This window comes from Anolis carolinensis, chromosome 2 (genome assembly GCF_035594765.1).
Source record: "Anolis carolinensis isolate JA03-04 chromosome 2, rAnoCar3.1.pri, whole genome shotgun sequence".
NCBI lineage: Eukaryota > Metazoa > Chordata > Lepidosauria > Squamata > Dactyloidae > Anolis > Anolis carolinensis.
Genome location: NC_085842.1, coordinates 70234420 through 70254680, shown reverse-complemented (window position 1 = coordinate 70254680; position 20261 = coordinate 70234420). Strand labels below are relative to the sequence as shown.

Below are 20261 nucleotides of genomic sequence, written 5' to 3'. Positions count from 1 at the left end.
ATGCCGGTCTTCTGCTCTTCTCCTGGAAAACATGCTATTAGCTGCATATATGAGAACTCATACGACCTACTGTTATTCCACTGTAAATTACTATAGCTATACTCAGCCGAGAGCTCAGAATGTCATGCTATTTAGTCCAAAATGGATGCTTAAATGTAACTGTAAAGACAGGGCTAGTCTGAGCACAATTTTCCCTCCAAACACCAGAGAATGTTATATTTCCTAATTATCTGTTGGTACATTAGAATAATGAGGAAATATGTAACTAATTCTCTCTTGATAATTTTAGACTACTCCTGGTCCAAATGTAACCTTGTTTAAATTGGGGTAAACCTTAAATGGTCTGGAACCAAAATGTTCACTTCTTACTCACATGTATTTTTTAAGATCTATCAAGGGTGACCTCTTAACGCTGCATTTTCAGATTGTAAGAATAGGGGAAGACTAAAAGAGGTCTACTAAAGTCCAAATATGCTGGCCATATGACCTTGGAGGCATCTACGGACAACGCCGGTCCTTCGACTTAGAAGTTGAGATTAGCATCAACCCCCAGAGTCAGACATGACTAGAGTTAATGTCGAGGGAAACCTTTACTTTTACCTAAAGTCCCAACTTGGGTTCTGATTAGTGGAATGAGGTTCAGAGTATTATACCTAATTGAATTTTCAACATGGAAAACTAAAAATGTATATTTCTAGGCATTCCATAGGACCTAATTCTGATTTTTAATAATAAAAAAGAAGAAATATATACAATGCTACTACATAAACCCAGGTGATTTTTGTTTTGATTTGTGTTTTACAAATCTCAGAAACCCAGCTGGGAGTAATGCTACACTTGCTGTCCCAAGTTCTGCTACTCTAGACCTGAATAAGCTTAAAACTACATTTTGTTTGTCTTCAAGCCATTTGCAACTTATAGTGACCCTAAGGCAAACTTATCATGGTTTTTTTTGGCAGGATTCGTTAAGAGGAGCTTTATCCTTGTTTCCCTATGAAATTGAGAAAGTGTGATTTGTCCAAGGTCACCCAGTGGTTTTAATACACATCTGATGGCACTAAATATAAATAAATAAATGAATAAATAAATAAATGATTGATGATGGGTAGGCAAGGTTTTGAATCCTGGTCTCCAGAGTCATAGCCTAATGCTCAAACCATTGATCCATTCTGGCTCACACGACTTTAAGAAAATATAACTTTTGTCTGAAACAGTACCCTATAAACAGGACCTTTGGTTTTTAACCTACAGCTTTAACTAAAGATATATCATTTCATAAAGTATGTATCATTGAAGTACCTTCCACAGACTGTTTCAATTCATGCCTGTGTTCACCCAGAAAATCACACTGGGTTCAATGAAACTGACTCTCCTATAAACCCAATGCGTATGCTTCCAGATTGGAGTGGAATTGACCTGGCATTCATTGCACAGAATTACATTCACATTCAAACACTGACCACTTTAAAAGCAAAGCATCAATAACTTGTAATGAGTCAGTGAAATAAATGCAGATCAGCTAACATTTTATTGGTGCTGCGGCTTCAATGAAATAGTTTAAAGTCATAAACCCTGCTGATACAATAAAAGTCTCATTGTTTGAACATCACATGGTATGTTTGAATTTCCTACATTTCCCATGCATATTAGGATTTTTACACCACAACAACCATCCAAAAGTTGCATGACATTAATAGGACTTAAGTCTGTGATCAAACCGCCAGTTAAATACTAGTCTGTAAGTAAAAACTCTTTGGAACTAATACTCCTATCAACCATTTCTAAATACATGCAAATGTTTTTAAAACTTGTGTGATAAAGGTTAGTGTCTGTCCTTTGGTAAGTACTTGCACACTCAGTATTAAACAATTAAAGTCATGACTCAAACACATATTAGTAAATATTTATACATGGCAGTTAATCAATAAACCTTGCATGCTTGCTTAAGGCTTTCATTACTCAGATCTTATAAACTGTATACTTAACCATCTCGCTATAGAACTGCTGCTCTGGGGAGGAAAGGTTTAATAAACCTATTGGTGAACATATAAAAATAAAACAAAAAATTAAACACAGAACAAATCAACAATATAAAGAGAAATACTGATCAAAACATGTTCACACCCAAACGAAGTAACAGAAACCACTCTCACAACGAATTCAATTGAGATGTGTGACATGTTGAAGGTTAACAAACTTTTTGCACTTTTGTGTACCACATAAGCATTTGTGAACTGCATTCCACTCTATCAGCATCACAAGAGTCTTTGTTGTTTTTGTTTTAACAACACTTGATATTGCCAGATCAATATGCATAATCATGTTCTGATTGTGGGGAGGATTTCTATAATGTCATCAGTGTTTCAAAAACACCAAGGTACAAAAGTAAACTGGACTGATGTTCAAAGAAAATATGGAAAACTGGACTACCTACTCTATATGGTGAACATAATAACTGCATTTAAGGTTTCAGCCTTGGTTACTGAGAAAAAATGCATAAAAAACTTCTATGATCTAGATTTGGAGGTTTAGAGGTTGATTGCAAAAATGCTAGGTATTGTTGCTATGCTATTTCTAGTGAATTTAATTTGACTTGTGCAAGGCTGTCAAAATGTCCTGGTATTGCAATAGGTACTGCACCCACAAGGTTTACAAGAACACACTGGCTATATCTTAGATTCCATCCAGAACTGGAACCTTGATCTCTAAAATATAAGAGAGAGAGAGAGAGAGAGAGAGAGAGAGAGAGAGAGAGAGAGAGAGAGAGAGAGAATATAAGTAAGTAAGTTAGTTTAATCTGGAACATGGGATTCTTCCATATTCTTTTGCAAATGGCATTCCTCATACCTAAGAAAGTCAACATGAATATGCATAACGATTGTCTCCTTCTATTAAAAAAAGGAATGCCAATATTATTACTTCTATACAAACACCAACCACAAAAAAGTACCTCAGATCTAAAAGCCAAACCATCTTGCAGCTTGTTTTAAAAATAAATTCCCCCACATGTCAGTTGCTCTTTCCTCCATTTAAAAAAATAAATTCTCTCTTCTTCTATCAATGGTCAAATTCAATTAGTTCTGGTCTGGTCAAACTGTTTGCATTAACACAAAAGCTCTTTTTACCCCGGCAAAACAAACAGAGCTGCAACAGAAAGATGCATGCTCAGCACATAACAGTTGACTAAGCAAAAGTGGGCCAGGTGCAAGGGGGATTTGTGCACAGGCACAAATAGCCAGAAGGAATGGGGGAAAAAACTACCTGAAAACATACAATAACTGAACTCAACATTGCTACGAAGAGACAAATAGGCACCCTCAGGCTGAGAGGCAAGTGTCTGTCATTTCAGAAACTGGCGAAGAAAACAGCAGAAGAAACCATCTTGGATGCTGACCTGATAAGGGCCAAGAAAAAACTGTGAGATTGTATAATCTGAAGATGCTGCAACAGGAAGCTATCTTGGAAACAGCCAATCCACATCCATGGTTTACACTGCAGTTAGGTCAGCCTGAGACAGCTGCTGTCTGCACACAGTGTGGTGGACTACACCAAGCCAGGTGGTACCACATAGGAGACTCCCATACTACAGTAGAGTCTCACTTATCCAAGCCTCGCTTATCCAAGCCGCTGGATAACCCAAGCCATTTTTGTAGTGAATGTTTTCAATATATCGTGATATTTTGGTGCTAAATCCATAAATACAGTAATTACTACATAGCATTACTGCGTATTGAACTACTTTTTCTGTCAAATTTGTTGTATAACATGATGTTTTGGTGCTTAATTTGTAAAATCATAACCTAATTTGATGTTTAATAGGCTTTTCCTTAATCCCTCCTTATTATCCAAGATATTCGCTTATCCAAGCTTCTGTCGGCCCATTTAGCTTGGATAAGTGAGACTCTACTGTACTTCCAAGCAAGACATGTGATGGGGAAAAGGCTGGGTGATGGGGAAAGGGAAAAAAGGCAAGTCCACCCTCTCCCCATTCCTCTCAAAGCTTCTCCCCACTGGGAAAATAGTGGGAGATGATAGAATTGTTGTTAATGATGAATTAAATAATTAATAAATAAAACTTTATTTATATACAGCCCTATCTCCTCAAGGGACTCAGAGTGGTTTCCAGCATACCAGGAAATATACAATCAATTTAAAACATACAACAATTAAAATTATTATATGACACAGCAAACAAGATAGATATGCTGGATTATTATTATTATTTTTCATATGAGATAAGATGTTCCCTAAGGTTACTATGAAAAGCTATGCAACAGGGAACTGTTTTGTAAGACTATGTAACATACTATTACTACAATTAGTTTCCTTTTCTCAGTTCTTTTCAAGGGAATGAATGTTTTTGTATCAACCTGACTGAATGAGGAAAAAATAGGAAGTTACCACAGGTTGCTCTATTTGTAACTCTCTTTCCTTCCAGCAAAACACATTATTTTTAATTCATTTTATTAGATCAGATAGGTAGAGTATCACATTACACATTCGCATTACAGAAAAACAGGAAAAAGACAAATATTTTTTTCACATATTTACTCATACCAGTTTGGTCCCACCTGTATTCTTAGCCTTTCCATTACTGCAACTGTTTACTACACTTGTATATCTATCTGTTTTCTTCCCTCCCTCTCACCCCCTCCCTCTGGGAACAGTACAACATTACAAGAGCCGGCTGAATCATGAGATTGAATAAGGTGACCCATACCAATGCAAACCTCAAGAATAAATCTATCAGTTTTATATTCCTTGTCATATAATTAAGTTTTCACTTGCCTGTATAGTATAATGGCAAAAATAACCAGATGGGTATCAGACCATGTTACTGACAGAGCAGAATATTTGTTTTAAAACAGTGTTGTTTTCAAAATGTATCTCACCTTTCAAGGCAGCTAACATATTAAAATAGCAAAACAAAAAGCTACCTCAAATACATCCTGAGTTTATATTTTAGAAGGTCTGGAAATGTAATGTTTCTTTTACAAAAACTAGCACCCAAATGATATGAGAGATCTCCCTAAAGCAGAGGTTCCCAACTTTTGGGCCTCCAGGTGTTTTGGACTTCAGCTCCCACAGTTCCTAACAGATGGTAAGCTGGCTGGGATTTCTGGGAGTTGAAGTCCAAAACACCTGGAGGCCCAAAGGTTTGGAACCACTGCCCTAAAGAGAGGTCACCATTACTTGAACACTTGACACATCTAGCAGAATACCTGGAAAAAGAAGCACGCCAGAGGAAGGACTTCATTTTGATCTGGGCCTTTAGCCATATAGTAGATTTACCCATATAGGGTTTTACAGACATGTAGCTATCTGAATTAGCTCAGAAACCTAATTGAAGCTTGTTGACTTGGGGGAAAATATTTGTTTGCCTCATCCCAGTTATCAGCCTAGGAGCTATATTTTGAACTACATGAGATTTCAAAGTAGTCTTCAAAGTCAACTTTACATATATGTATGTGTGCATTCACGAACATACACACACATCTATGAGTGTTGATATTTGGATCCATCAGTGTATTTCTGGTTGTCTTTCTCCCAAATTGATATAGATACAGTACAGTCTCACTTATCCAAGCTAAACGGGCCGGCAGAAGCTTGGATAAGCGAATATCTTGGATAATAAGGAGGGATTAAGGAAAAGCCTATTAAACATCAAATTAGGTTATGATTTTACAAATTAAGCACCAAAACATCATGCTATACAACAAATTTGACAGAAAAAGTAGTTCAATATGCAGTAATCTTATGTTGTAACTACTGTATGAATTTAGCACCAAAATATCACGATATATTGAAAATATTGACTACAAAAATGGCTTGGATTATCCAGAGGCTTGGATAAGCGAGGCTTGGATAAGTGAGACTCTACTGTACCAAATAGTGTGGGAGGTCAAACAACAAGGAATCCCATAGTATAAAAGCAATGAGACCAAGCTCTCTTTTTTCTTGATTCCTCACAGTCTGCAACAGCATGGCCAAAAGGGGACTGTAGTGAGTTGTATGGAAAGCTACTGAGAGGTAGTAGGGCTGCATTCCCCCATCTTTCTACCAGCATAGTATACCCTTCTACAGACTTTCATTATTTTGCTCACTGTGATTTTGTTGAGACAGTAGTCAACTTCTAATCCTTATAACCATAGAGTTACACAGATGGGCAAGAACCATTCTGGAAGATACATGGTAGTTTCCACACTATCCCCAGCTCTTAAGTTGGAAGGAAAGTGGTTGGAAACTAGGACAGAACAAAACAATTGGTTCTGACCAATTCTATAGCTAAACTTTCCTACTCTAGGACAGGTAAAGGTATTATTGGGGGCAATTAGCTATTTGACTCTGCTACATGGGAAATCTTGTCTAAGTCATGATAAAGACAACATTCCTATAAGAAGATGAGGCACCTTACTCAGCCATACTATGGCAAAATAGGCAAAAACCTGGTTGCTACAGTTTTGGTTTAGTAACCAAGGCCAGTCAAATGATGAGCATATCAGCTGACAAAGGTTTCTTCCGTGAAGATAGCAGATCTAAAACCATCTATATTAAACCATATGGAGGCAGGCCCATATCTCAAGACTTAGATCTAGAGATGATTTCATCAGAAGCAGTTTCACAAAAGCTTCCATGAACCCAAACTAAAAATAAGTGTGGGAGGTTCATGTCTTCAGGAGTCACAAAACCTGAAATTTGTCCAGCCAAAAGATCCAGTAGTCTCAGGGAACAAATATGTGATAGATGCCACAAATTCTGCTGCTCAGATGGATGCAAGAGACTTTCTTCTTAAAGCAGGCAGCAAAAGGATTACAACAGACCACCAAAGGTTTCTTCACATCATTCTATAGTCAAGCTTTAGAAGACCCTGGACTATGACATGAAACTTTAATGAATGATACTATGTGGTTTGGATGAGCACATAATGCTTGTCCTTATCTACCTTTTTGCAAGTATAATGCAAGGAAACAGTTGGACCTATGGATCAGAGATTAGTGAAACCCCAGGATATGGATCAGTATAGGGACACCATGCTTCTGTACCTCCAAAAGGGGAGGAGGAGTATCTTGAAAACAGATCAGTCCATAGATGAACAAACCATAATTTCCATGCCACAGCTGGCTCTTACAAACCTTAGCCATGATGTGCACCAGGTGCCCGACCCCCCAAAATCTCATCCACAAGTGTTTTGGAAGATTATTGTGATGGGGATATGATATTTGGGATTACCTTTTCTGTGCATTTTCCTTCCTAACTGATTATACTCCATCAAGCTAATTAAACAGAGTGGTAATAATAGAGGATGCATCTAGACCAGTGGTCCCCAGTTGTTTTGGCCTTCAACTCTCAGAAATCCTAACAGCTTGTAAACTGGCTGGGATTTCTAGGAGTTGTAGGCCAAAAACATCTGGAGACCCACAGGTTGAGAACCACTTACCTAGACTACAGAAGTAATGTACTTTGACACCATTTTAATTGCCATTAGCGCAATACTATAAAATCATGGGACTTGTCATTTTATAAGAGTGCCGGTGCCTCATCAAACTGCAAATCCCAGAATTTTATAGCATTGAGCCATGGCAGTTAAAGTTGTATCAGACTGCATTAATTCTACAGCGTAGATCAGACATGGGCAAACTTCGGTCTTCCAGGTGTTTTGGATTTCAACTCCCAGAAATCACAGCCAGCTTACCAGTTGCTAGGAATGGTGAGAGTTGAAGTCCAAACACCTGGAGGGCTGAAGTTTGCCCATGCCTGGTGTAGATGCACGTAGTCATCCCTGGCTGTCATCAGATAAATCTCACAGTTCTTCTCCCACTTAGCTCTTGGGGCTTAGCAAAAAGTGCTGGCTAGCTAGGCAGAAGGATGCACGAATGCACAATTTAATCACAACTCAAAGGGAGGGGGATGTAAAGTACCTCCTTCTCTGGAAGCTGTGTGATACGTGCCAGCCTTAAAGGGAGTGATGGTGGGTATATGGGTGGGGCAAGGCTGTGTGTAGATGAACATGTGTGACTGTGGAGGGAGCACCACTCCTGGTCACAATTTGATCATTTCCATGTACTAACGCATGCCTTCCTTGGCGAAAAAAAATACATCCAGACCATGTTGTACTGCATTACAGCATTTCTGCTTCCTGCCACTATTATGGTCCTGTTCCAACGTGGATCCTTATTTTGAAATACCATGTCATGGACTTGTGGGATTTCAACACAGTAAACCCACGCTGTTCATTTCAATTAATATATCTTATTTACATAATGAGTCACTTTGAAAGACCAGCAATTGTATTCTCAGGGACTCCTTTAAATGGAATTCCACTTGGCTTCAATGAGAATTGGCTTTAGAAAATAAAAGAAGAACTGCCTGGATGTCGTAAAAGAGTAAACATAGAAATTGCAGCAACATGCAAGTCAGGTAAAAGGCAACTTCCTCCCATGGATTAGCATGGTTCTGTTTTATGGTTAGGTGCTTTTCTTAATTTCGTCATATCTAACATTTTTTCCTTCCAAATTGTTTCTGTTAAAAAAACCTACTTAAAGGCAATGTATGACACAGCTATGTTTAAATGTACAAATGCAGGAGCTGTGGTAAAGACCAACTGACAATATTTTTTTCTGGAACCAAAGGAACAGAAAAAAGAAGTCCAATGAACATGAACTGTACTTGATTAAATAATATCTGTAAAGCAGAATGTGTTACAATCTCCTCAAGAAAAACCAAATCACAATAAAATAAAGCAAGAGGCTGGATTTCGTTTTCTAGACATGTGGGCTGAACAGAGAACTAAGGCTCTTCCCCAGTGAGGGCCATACATGGGCTTTTGTTCCCAGTTTGCATCTCCATGGTATGTTGCTTTTAGGTTTGCCAAATTGAACATCTCATTGCTTTCCAATTAGCACAACTTAGAGCCCACTTCAAGCCTAGGCTTGATACTGGTTTGTTGGCCCATCACAAATCATTCTCAGATGAGACAGCACAACAAAGCAGTCGAACAACCCTAATATTTGATTTGTGAAGCACCTTATAATATCTACACTTGAACTGGGCTTCTGTGCATGTCCATTATGGGTGGAGGGAAGGTTTACAAGTCCATTCTTTTCCCTTTGCTTCTCCTTCTTGTAGATCCTTATGCTCACAATCTAAGTTCCATCAATTCATATGTAAAAAGACACACCAATTATGTTCAGGAACTCATCTAGCCATGAATGGGCAGCATGATGGTGCATGCTTCTCAACTGTTTCCACTTGCAGCAGGCAGGGTTAAACAAACCAAGGCGCTTTGTTCCATGGTTGGTTTATTTATAATTGAGAAGCTTAACTGTTCTTACTGCAAATGGGCGAGATTCAGTAGCAAGTACCAACAGGTTGATTTTTCAGGACAACATAGAGCTGGAATATTTTTAACATATGGAACTTCAGATGAGCCACAGTATGTCTCTGTAATAAACACATTAATGAGCTTTGTTACCAAATTTATTATTTATTTACCCCATTTGTACCCCGCCTTTCTCCATCCCGGAAGGGACTCAAGGCGGCTTACACAGGCACTTGTTTAATGCCTACAGATACATATATCAGACATACATTTAAAATATAACAAAAATAAAATTCATACAATAACATTAAAACCTGATCAATTAAAATCACGCCGTCCAAAGACCATAGTCTAAAGCCGTCGCATGGTCATTGCACGTGACCATGATTCTTTCTATAACACTAAGATTTCCATAGGTATTACTGACCTTAATGAAACTGCTCTAGAGAAGAATGTGTACATACCAACTTTCTAAATCCTAATTTTATTTTTTTATTAAAACCTTCCAAATGTATAGAACACAATTAAATTTTCCATCACATATAGTAACAGGAAGTTTCTCAGCCAAGCCCATCTTTGCAAAAAAGACAGAAGGCAAAAGCCAATGGCTGTCAACAGACTATGAATCAAATCTATTCACTGTGGAAAAACAGGCTGACTTTTTGCATGAAGGGATACTGACACTGCCCATCCTCTCATCAACAGAGGCCAACCAAAGCTAGGCTAACTCTGGAATCCACAGACAACAGAGCCCAAAATAAACTGTACCCAGGAGCCTGAATAAATTGTTCATCTGAGACTGCAGGGCATTTGGCAAATAATCCCACTTTGCCTAACTTGAAATTCTGCAGACAATGAGTTATGGCTGATGATTGGACACAAAGTGAAAAAGAACCATTGGGCTTTCTTGTTGCTGTTGTCTTTTCTCACTGTGTTAACAATTTGGCATTCCTGGTTCCTTTTTTTCCATCATATCACAATATTTTTAAGGCGCAATATAACATTTTATCATGAGATTTGAAACAAACTTGTCAGTACAATGAGGTCATGCTTGTTGAAGCTATCTAATTTTAGCTGCCCAGAGTTCTAGAAATGATTAAAACGGGCAGCATAAAGGTAAAGACAAAGACTTTTGAATATGTAAGTGTAAACTACTTCCATCAACACTCCCACAAGTAAATACAGTCAGAAATGGTTATTTTTAAGGGCAGCCTATTCTACTTTGTTCTTGAGGAACACTATGGGATGAACACTATGTGCCATACAACGAACACTTTCTTAACAGCATACAAGAAAGCGCACAAAATATCCCCAGGAATATACAATGCAGTGGGGTTTATGCTCAAGCCTACAGAATGACTATGGCAATTGGCTATTAAACCATGAAAAAACTCCCTCTTCCTTTGAAACTTGATGAATTCCAAAAGAAAATTACAAAGGGTAGAATTAATGCAAATTGACCCCACTTGAACTGCCATAGGTCAATATTATGGAATTCTGGAAGTTTCAGTTTGATGGGGAACCTATGTTCTTTGGCAGAGAAGGATAAAAATGTAATATACCTCACAACCTCTGCGGATGCCTGCCATAGATGAAGGCGAAACGTCAGGAGAGAATGTTTCTGGAACATGGCCATACAGCACAGAAAACACACAACAGCCCTGTGATTCTGGTCATGAAAGCCTTTGACAACACATTAAAAATATAAGACTACAGTTTCCATGATTCCATAGCATTGAGTCATGGAAGTTGAAGTGGGGTCAAACTGCACTAATTCTACAGTATAGATGCACCCTTTGAGTCCTACAGACAGTCCGCTTGAACATGGGAGACTGGAGGGGAAAAAATCACCCACATGGATGGGGTGCTTCACCTACATATAAGTACTATTTGCACTAAATCCTCAGGTTACACCTAATTTGTACAAGTTACATCTTATATCCAAAAAAATAAACTAACAGCAACGGCTAAAACCACCAACAGAAGGTTGCCACAGCTTTGCATGTGGTAAGCGTTGTGAAATATAATTGCCCTCCAGTTTCAAAAAGACATTTCAACACCTGATCTTAGATCAAGGGATTAAACCACCAGTAACAAAACTACTTTGCAATTCAAAATGCAAGATCTAGTGGAAACAACTCTCTGGTGCATTTTTTAAAGAAAAGCATGGTGGCAAACAGCACTCTAGAAATTACTATTAGTCTGTTCTGGGGGAGGAAACCTGTAAAATTTGTGGTTGTTCTACATGACACACCCCATGAAACTAAAATACAGTGCCAGTAGATAACGCTTTAAAGATATGCAGTCCGGAGGCAGCCCCATGGATCAGAGGGTCAGGCAGACAGATACCCCTCAGAAACATTTCATAATCTCCCAGACTGTGCCCACGTACAGCACCAGAGGTCCATGTGCCACTCTGGGTACAGAAATCCACAAGAGCTGGCAAAGCAACACCGGCACCTGCTTTTCTGTAGGGAAGGAAAAGCTAGGATGCAACTACACTGTAGAATGAATGCACTTTGACACCACTTTAACTGCAAAGGCTCAATGCTATGGAATTATGGGATTTGTAGTCCCACAAGGCACTGGTGCCCTTCGGCAAAAAAAGCTAAAGAATACATAAAGACTCCCATTATTTGCTAGCACTGAGATGGAGTAGTTAAAGTGGTGTCAAAGTGTATTAACTCTACAGTATGGATGCGCCCTAGATCAGGGAAGAAAGTTGCAGCAGTTGCCTCCCTATCAGGCTCAGATTACAGGCGGGAACGTGGAGGACGTGGAGCAAAGAGGGCATGCTGCCAGCCCGCCTTGCGTGCACCTAGGCTGTTGAATGAATGCAGTTTGGCACCACTTTAGCTGCCATGGCTCAACGTGATGGAATCGTGGGAGTTGCAGGTTTACAAGGCCTTTAGCCTTCTCTGACAAAGAGTCCTTTGCCGAACTACAACTCCCAAGGATTCCACAGCAGGGAGCTCTGGCAGTTTTTTGTTTTGTCAGGAGCGGCTTGAGAAACTGCAAGTCACTTCTGGTGTGAGAGAACTGACCGTCTGCAAGGATGTTGCCCAGGGGACAGGGCTGTAGCCAAGGGGGGGGGGGGGTTAGGGGGTCAACCCCCCCCCCCCCGAAAATTTTCAGGTTTTTTTAAAAAACCTGCTTTAGTCATGAATTGTAACTGGTTAACCAAGTCCCCATGAATGTCCACTGAAGTCTATCTGTCTTGAGTGTCCATTGAAGTTTATCGATGAAGCCCGATTTCTAAATTACTTTGCGTTCTGGAACTACTCTTCATGATTTGCTAAAAAAAAGTTTCAACCCCTATACCCCACCCGCGAAAAAAAAATCTGGCTTTAGTCCTGCCAGGGGGATGCCTGGATGTTTGATGTTTTACTATCCTGTGGGAGGCTTCTCTCACGTCCCTGCATGGGAAGCAAGAGCTGACAGATAGGAGCTCACCCCGCTCCCTGGATTTGAACCACTGCCCTTTCAGTCAGCAGTCCTGCTGGAACAAGGGTTTAACCCATTGCGCCACTGGGGGCTCCTCGCCCTGGCAATTAAAAGTGGTGCCAAAATGAGTTGTACAGTGCAGATGCAGCCCTGGCCAGGAGAAGTTACATCTAAGCCAAGACCGGACTCTGGAAAACGAAGGGCGTGAGATCTTTCGCCTTCCTTGGCACATCACACTGTTGAGTCCTGTTTTCACAGCACTGAGTCATGGCTATTAAAGCTCTGCAACCTGCCTGGAAAACTAAGGATGCACCTGGACTGTAGAATTCATAGTTTGGCCCCACTTTGATAGCATAATGCTATGGGATGATGAGAATTGGGGGTTTGGTAAGGTCTTTCAGCTCAAGCATGGGCCAGCTTGGGCCTTCTCTCCGGGGGTTTTGGACTTCAACTCCCACCATTCCTCACAGCCTCAGGCCCTTTCCTTTTCCCCTGAGGCTGTGAGGAATGGTGGGAGTTGAAGTCCAAAACCCCAGGAGAGAAGGCCCAAGTTGGCCCATGCCTGCTTGAACCAAATGACAGGAGGGGGAGGATAAGGGAGGGTTCCTGAGCATGTGCAGAGTCCCTCCCTCCCTCCCTGGCGCTCACCCGGAGCCGGCGGCCGTGGTGGCCTTGATGGAGTGGATGCGGAGCCGGTTGGCGGCGTCCTTGAGCGCCTGCAGCGCCTGCTGGTCGGGCTTGTGGTAATCCTCCATGGCGAAGCGGGCAGCCGGCTCGGGTTACGCGGCAGGAGGCAGAGAAGGAGGCGGAGGAGGAGGAAGCAGCACCGGCGGCGGCAGCAGCAACTGGCAGCTCTGAAGAGGCCGAGCCCAGGCGAGTGAGGAAGCGGAGGCGGAGCTGGAGGGGCGGCCGAGGAGGAGCCCGGCGACAGAGCGAAAGGTGGGAGCTCTGCCAGGGAACCGCCCTCCGCCCTGGAGAGACGAGCCCGGCTGGGAGTGCGTCCAGCACTGCCTTATAGCCGGCCCGAGGCGAGCAGATCCTGACTGCGGCTCACAAAGAACTCTGGTTCACAAACACAAGGCAATAGATCATGTACATATATTTTTAAAAAAGGGTAAGTAAAAGGAATGGAGGCAAGTCTCAACTTAGACTTTGGGTTGCTTTAAGTTTTCCAGAAGCATTTCTTCCTGACGTTTCGCCTGCATCTATGGCAGGCAGGCACCCTCAGAGGTTGTGAAGTCTGTTGGACTCTCTTCTTGCTTTATTTCAATTCCACCTCCAACCCTTTCCTCACGTATCCTTCCTTCTTTTAAAAAAATTATCTGAATAAAAATCATTTTTATTAAAAAAAAAAAAAAGGAAACTAGTCAAGTGGGTTTTATATATCTGTGGAAGGTCCAGCGTGGGAGAAAGAACTCTTGTCTGCTTGAGGCAAGTGTGAATGTTGCAATTGGCCACCTTGGTTAGTGGGTTGTTGTGCATTTTCCGGGCTGTATGGCCATGTCCCGGAAGCATTCTTTCCTGATGTTCGCCCACATCTATGGCAGGCATCCTCAGAGGTTGTGAGGCATATTGGAGAACTAAGCATGGGAGATGTGTGGTCTAAGGCTTTCATGGCCGGGATCACAGGGTTGTTGTATGTTTTCTGGGATGTATGGCCATGTTCCAGAAGTATTCTCTCCTGACGTTTTGCCCACATCTATGGCAGGCATCCTTAGAGGTTGTGAGGTAATCTCACAAATGGAACTTTGAAAAAAAAAGACAGAGGGCCTGATTCTGGCAGCTCAAGAACAAGCCATTATAACCAATGCCATCAAAGCCAAAATTGAAAAGTTGACGACAGATCCCAAATGTAGACTCTGCAAGGAAGCACGTGAAACAATAGATCACATCCTCAGCTGCTGCACGAAGATCACACAGACAGACTACAAGCAGAGGCATAACACCTTTGCTCAGATGATTCGTTGGAACTTGTGCCACAAATACCATCTGCCTGCGACAAAGAACTGGTGAGATCACAAGCTGGAAAAAGTTACAGAGAATGAACATGTCAAGCTACTCTGGGACTTCTGAATTCAGACAGACAGGGTTTTGGAACACAATACTCCTGACCTCACGATCGCGTTAAAAAACAAAGTATGGATCATCGATGTTGCAATCCCAGGGGAAAGCAGGATTGAGGAGAAACAACTGGAAAAGCTGACACGATATGAGGATTTAAAGATCGAATTATAAAGACTCTGGCACAAGCCAGTCAAGGTGGTCCCAGTGGTGATGGGCACACTGGGTGCAGTGCCTAAAGACCTTGGCCTGCACTTAAACGCAATCAGCGCGCTGACAAAATTACCATCTGCCAGCTGCAGAAAGCCACCTTACTGGGATCTGCACACATTATTCGCCAATACATCACACATTCCTAGACACTTGGGAAGTGTCCGACGTGTGATCCAACACAACAGCCAGCAGAGTGTCTGCTGTGGACTCATCTTGTTGTGTTTCAAATAATACTAATGAATGTATTACCTGCCTCTCCCTGTGGCTCGAGGTGGGATACAACAGCATTAAAACAAGAGGTAAAACACTATTAAAAGACATACAACAAAATACACAGAGTTAAAAAAAAAACAAGTTAAAACTCATTGATAAAGTGCATATTAAAATTCACAATTTAAAATTAAACTGTGGGCCCTGACCCCAAATGGGGTCCCCTTAGCTCAATGTTGGGGTCACCAAAAATTGGCAGCAGTAAAAGGTTTCTGAATGTTACCTAGACATTTACACAAATCTGTGGGCCACAATGTGCAGTGTTTACTTACAATGGCCTCTGCAGAAAATGTTTGCACTGTACTCTACAAACAGGAAAATCAGCCTGTGTTTAGCATGCCTTATTTTCAGTAAATGTTTGGTTTTTACACCTATTTTGTATAAATGCATACTTGCAAATTTTTCATGAGGAGTGGTCACAAGTGGAAAAAATTTAAGAAGCTGTGGTCTAGTCTAGAGTTTGCTGAGATGGATTGGAAAAAGTCAGGAAACTCAGGCACACATTCTGTTCCTCCAAGGTTTGGGAGTTCTGTTCCCTTCCTAGGGTGCTTCTATACTGTAAGATTAATGCAGTTTGACACCACTTTAACTGCCATGACTCAGTGCTATGGAGTCATATGAGTTGTAACTTGACAAGGTCTGTAGTCTCCTCTGCCAAAGAGTGCTGGTGCCTTGGCAAACTACAACACCAATGGTTCCATAGCATTGAGATGTAGCAATTTAAAGTGATGTCAAACTGCATTACTCCTATAGTGTAGATGCGCCCTGAGAGGCTGAAACAGCTGCCTGCTTTTGCTCCTTCCTCTTTCCCTCTGTTTGCATCTACACTGTAGAATTAATGCACTTGGAAACCACTTTAGCTGCCATGGATCAATGCTATGGAGTCATTTGTAGTTTATTGGGGGAAAGGGGGGGAAGAACTAGGATATTTTAAAAGCATCTGAAAAAGTGGAATAGCATAGAATTAATTGGAACTTTCCCTGTAATCAGGAGAGTTGGGACTTTCATGAGACTCGCTGCTGCAGCCCAGACAGAGATAGAGCCTGAGCACTCACTCTGTGTGTAAGAATAAACTGGAGTTTGCACGTTCAGATAAACTGGTGAAGATACAGCAAAATCAGTAGCAGAATCAAGACATCCCCGTTGGAAGCTAAAAACAATGAAAGCAAACCTAAGAAGATCTGCTGAGCTGAGGGAGATTCCTATAACGACTCTTTTGGAAGATGACCACTGACGTTTGTGGTTATTGGGACCAGTGTGAAATGTTCAGGTGAGAAAGCAAGAATTCAGTGATATGCAATCAGACTAAAGATAACGTATCAGTCCCACAGAGGATAACTTGAATAAAATAGGGTGGAGCTCAATAGAGGAATTAGCAATTATTTGGAAAAGGAGTGGGAGCTATAGCCTCCTGACCTTTCACATGAAACAGTTCTGATAGAATTACTGCTATCCAATATTATTTAGGGAATATACTATGTTTGGAAAGATTTCATTAATGTTTAACCATAACTTTTAATATTTATTTAGTATTGATACAATGGGGAACCCCCAATGGTGCAGTGGATTAAACCGATGAGCTGCTGAACTTGCTGACCAAAAGGTCAGTGGTTCAAATCCAGGGAGCGGGGTGAGCTCCCGCTGTTAGCCCCAGCTTCTGCCAACCTAGCAGTTCGAAAACATTCAAATGTGAGTAGATCAATAGGTATTGCTCTGGCGGGAAGGTAACGGCACTCCATTCAGTCATGCTGGCCACATGCAAGAAGCTTTCTTCAGCTTAGAAAGGGAGATGAGCACCAACTCCCAGAGCCGGACACAACTAGACTCAATGTCAGGGAAAAACCTTTACCTTGCTTTTACCTATTGATACAACAGATCCATAGAATCAGTGGGATTTACTTATGTGTTGGCTCACCATTCTCCAACTGTATATGTATATGTGAAAGGGATCTAGTTTTAGTTGACTGTAAGCTGAACATGAATCAATAATGTAATGTGGCATTTCAAAAAGCCAGTGCAATTCTAAGTTGCACTAATGAGAATATAAGTTCTAGGCTGAGGGAAGTAATAGTACCACTTTATTCTGCTCATGTCAGTTCTCACCTGGGGTTATTGTGTCCAATTCAGGGCATCATAATTCAAGAAGGATATTGGCAAACTGAATGTCCAGAGGAAGGCGACCAAAATGGTAAAAGGTTTGGGAATCATGTCCAATGAGAAGCGGCTTATTGAGCTGGGTATGAGCAAAAGAGAAGGCTAATAGATGACATGATAGCCATCTTTAAATATTTGAAAGAATGTTATATTGAAGATGGAGAATACTATTTTTTGTGGGTGTATAGAGTAAGACAAGAGCATTGGATTCAAATTACAGGAAGAAAATTTTCCTCCTGATCATTAAGAACTTCCTGACAGTAGGAACTATTCAATAGTAGACTTTGCTGCTTTGGGGTTTTCAAACAAAGGCTGGATGGCCATCTCTCAGGCGTGTTTAGATTTTGTTTCTGTATGGTAAGGGGTTAGATTGGATGGCCTTTGTGGTCTCTTCCAACTCTTGTGTTTCTATGATTCTATGAATTTATCTGAAGTAATTGGGACCAATCAGCAGGCTGCCACTCAAGATGTCCCATGTTTGAACTTACATTGCTAAGATTATATCACACATAGGATATAAGATGGAGGTATCTACAGACTTATGATAAAACAACAGCCCTAAAATCCACTCTCTCTTACCACTCCTACTCCATTTAAAGCAGCCCCCAAGGAAATGAAATAATCTGTGGACCACTTGACCATCATTTTAAAAAGACGCTGTACATTTTCCAAGAATGCCTGAAAGTGAAATAGATCTCTGTAAAAAGTTCAGACTTGTTTTTTTTTTTTAAGTCCTTGGCTTTTTTCCTCAAAGCTATGTTGTATCAAGGTGGGGCAATGTTCTTATGAATGGAGAGAGTAAGAAAATACTAAACAATAAATGTTTTGATTGCCACTAGAGGACACAAAGAAAAATCATATTTTAAAAAAAGAAGGTGGAGATGGGATTTCTTTTTTTCTTTGGTAAGGAATAGAGCAAGTATTCTCTTGTTCTGATGCAAGCAGTAATCTGGAAGGATAAAAAAATGATCACAGTTTAGCAGTGGCCATTTTTATTATGTAAAAGTCTTTCAGTAGCAGCACTAAACATCATATCAGCCATTTTATTTTTAAATGAAAATAACATTTCACTTGGGAGTTGTGGTATTCGGCCAGCTTTTCTCAATCTAGCATTTTCCAGACTTTGTAGGGCTGCTGTCAGATCCAATCAGTGTGGCTGTCACTCCCAGTTAACATGGCTCGAGGTAATGGGAGATTTGGAAGACAGCAGGCTGGCTGATAATGATTATTGTTTACACATAGTTATGCACCCATTTTCTATTTTATTATCCTGTAGCAATGTTGGTAGGAAAAAAATCAACTCATTTGAGATGTGGTGCTAAAGAAGAGTTCTGAGGATATGGTGGACTACTAGAAAGATAAATAAAGGAGCCCTAAAGAAAATCAGGCCTGGACTTTTACCCTGAAGCTGACTACACTGAGGCTGTTGCAATTTAGCCTTACCAATGAGAAGAGATAACTCGCTAGAAAAGTGCTTGGTAAGGGGAGGGCAGTATGAAAAGAGGAAGACCCCATTACAGATGGATAGATTCAATCATGGAAGTCATGGTCCTGGATTTGCAAGGCCTGAACACAGCTGCTGTGGGTAAAACAAGTTGGACGTCTCTCACTCATAAGTCAACATCAACTTAGAATCATAGAATCATAGAATAGTAGAGTTGGAAGAGACCTCATGGGCCATCCAGTCCAACCCCCTGCCAAGAAGCAGGAAATCGCATTTAAAGCACCCCCGACAGATGGCCATCCAGCCTCTGCTTAAAAGCCTTCAAAGAAGGAGCCTCCACCACAGTCCGGGGAAGAGAGTTCCACTGCCAAACAGCCCTCACAGTGAGGAAGTTCTTCCTGATGTTCAGGTGGAATCTCCTTTCCTGCAGTTTGAAGCCATTGTTCCGTGTCCTAGTCTGCAGGGCAGCAGAAAACAAGCTTTCTCCCTCCTCCCTATGACTTCCCCTCACATATTTGTACATGGCTATCATGTCTCCTCTTAGCCTTCTCTTCTGCAGGCTAAACATGCCCAGTTCCTTAAGCCGTTCCTCATAGGGCTTGTTCTCCAGACCCTTGATCATCTGCAAACTTGATGATTGTGCCTTCTAACCCTTCGTCTAAGTCATTAATAAAGATGTTGAACAGAACCGGGCCCAGGACGGAACCCTGCGGCACTCCGCTTGTGACTTCTTTCCAAGATGAAGACGATGCATTAGTGAGCACCCTTTGGGTTCGTTTGCTTAGCCAATTACAGATCCACCTAACCGTAGTTTTGTCTAGCCCACATTTTACTAGTTTGTTTGCCAGAAGGTTGTGAGGGACTTTGTTGAAGGCCTTACTGAAATCTAGGTAGGCTACATCCACGGCATTCCCTGTATCGACCCAATTCATAACTCTCGAAAAAAGAGATCAGATTAGTCTGGCATGACTTGTTTTTGGTAAATTCGTGTTGACTATTAGCAATGACTGCATCTGTTTCTAAGTGTTTGCAGACCACTTCCTTAATGATCTTTTCCAGAATTTTGCCTGGTATCGATGAGGCTAACCGGACGGTAATTGTTTGGGTCGTTCTTTTTTCCCTTCTTGAAGATAGGGATCACATTTGCCCTCCTCCAATCTTCTGGGACTTCTCCCGTTCTCCAAGAACTCTCAAATATGATTGCCAGTGGTTCTGAAATAACTTCCGCTAGTTCCTTAAGTACTCTTGGATGTAGTTGATCTGGCCCTGGCGACTTGAATTCGTTTAGAGCGGCCAGGTGTTCCTGGACAACTTGTTTCCCTATTTGGGGTTGGATTTCCCCAAATCCTTCATCCA

The 20261-nt window shown here is 41.1% G+C and overlaps 1 protein-coding gene across 1 annotated transcript in view; it reads right to left on the bottom strand.

The window, feature by feature from the left end:
• The window catches only part of tkt (transketolase), a 39975-nt gene extending 26319 nt beyond the window's left edge, over positions 1 to 13656 (bottom strand). Inside the window, exon 1 of the mRNA XM_003217706.4 lies at positions 13412 to 13656. Coding sequence (XP_003217754.1) covers positions 13412 to 13518 — 107 coding nt within the window. The 5' untranslated portion in view covers positions 13519 to 13656. The remainder of the gene's footprint in view (positions 1 to 13411) is intronic.
• Positions 13657 to 20261: the final 6605 nt, after the last annotated feature.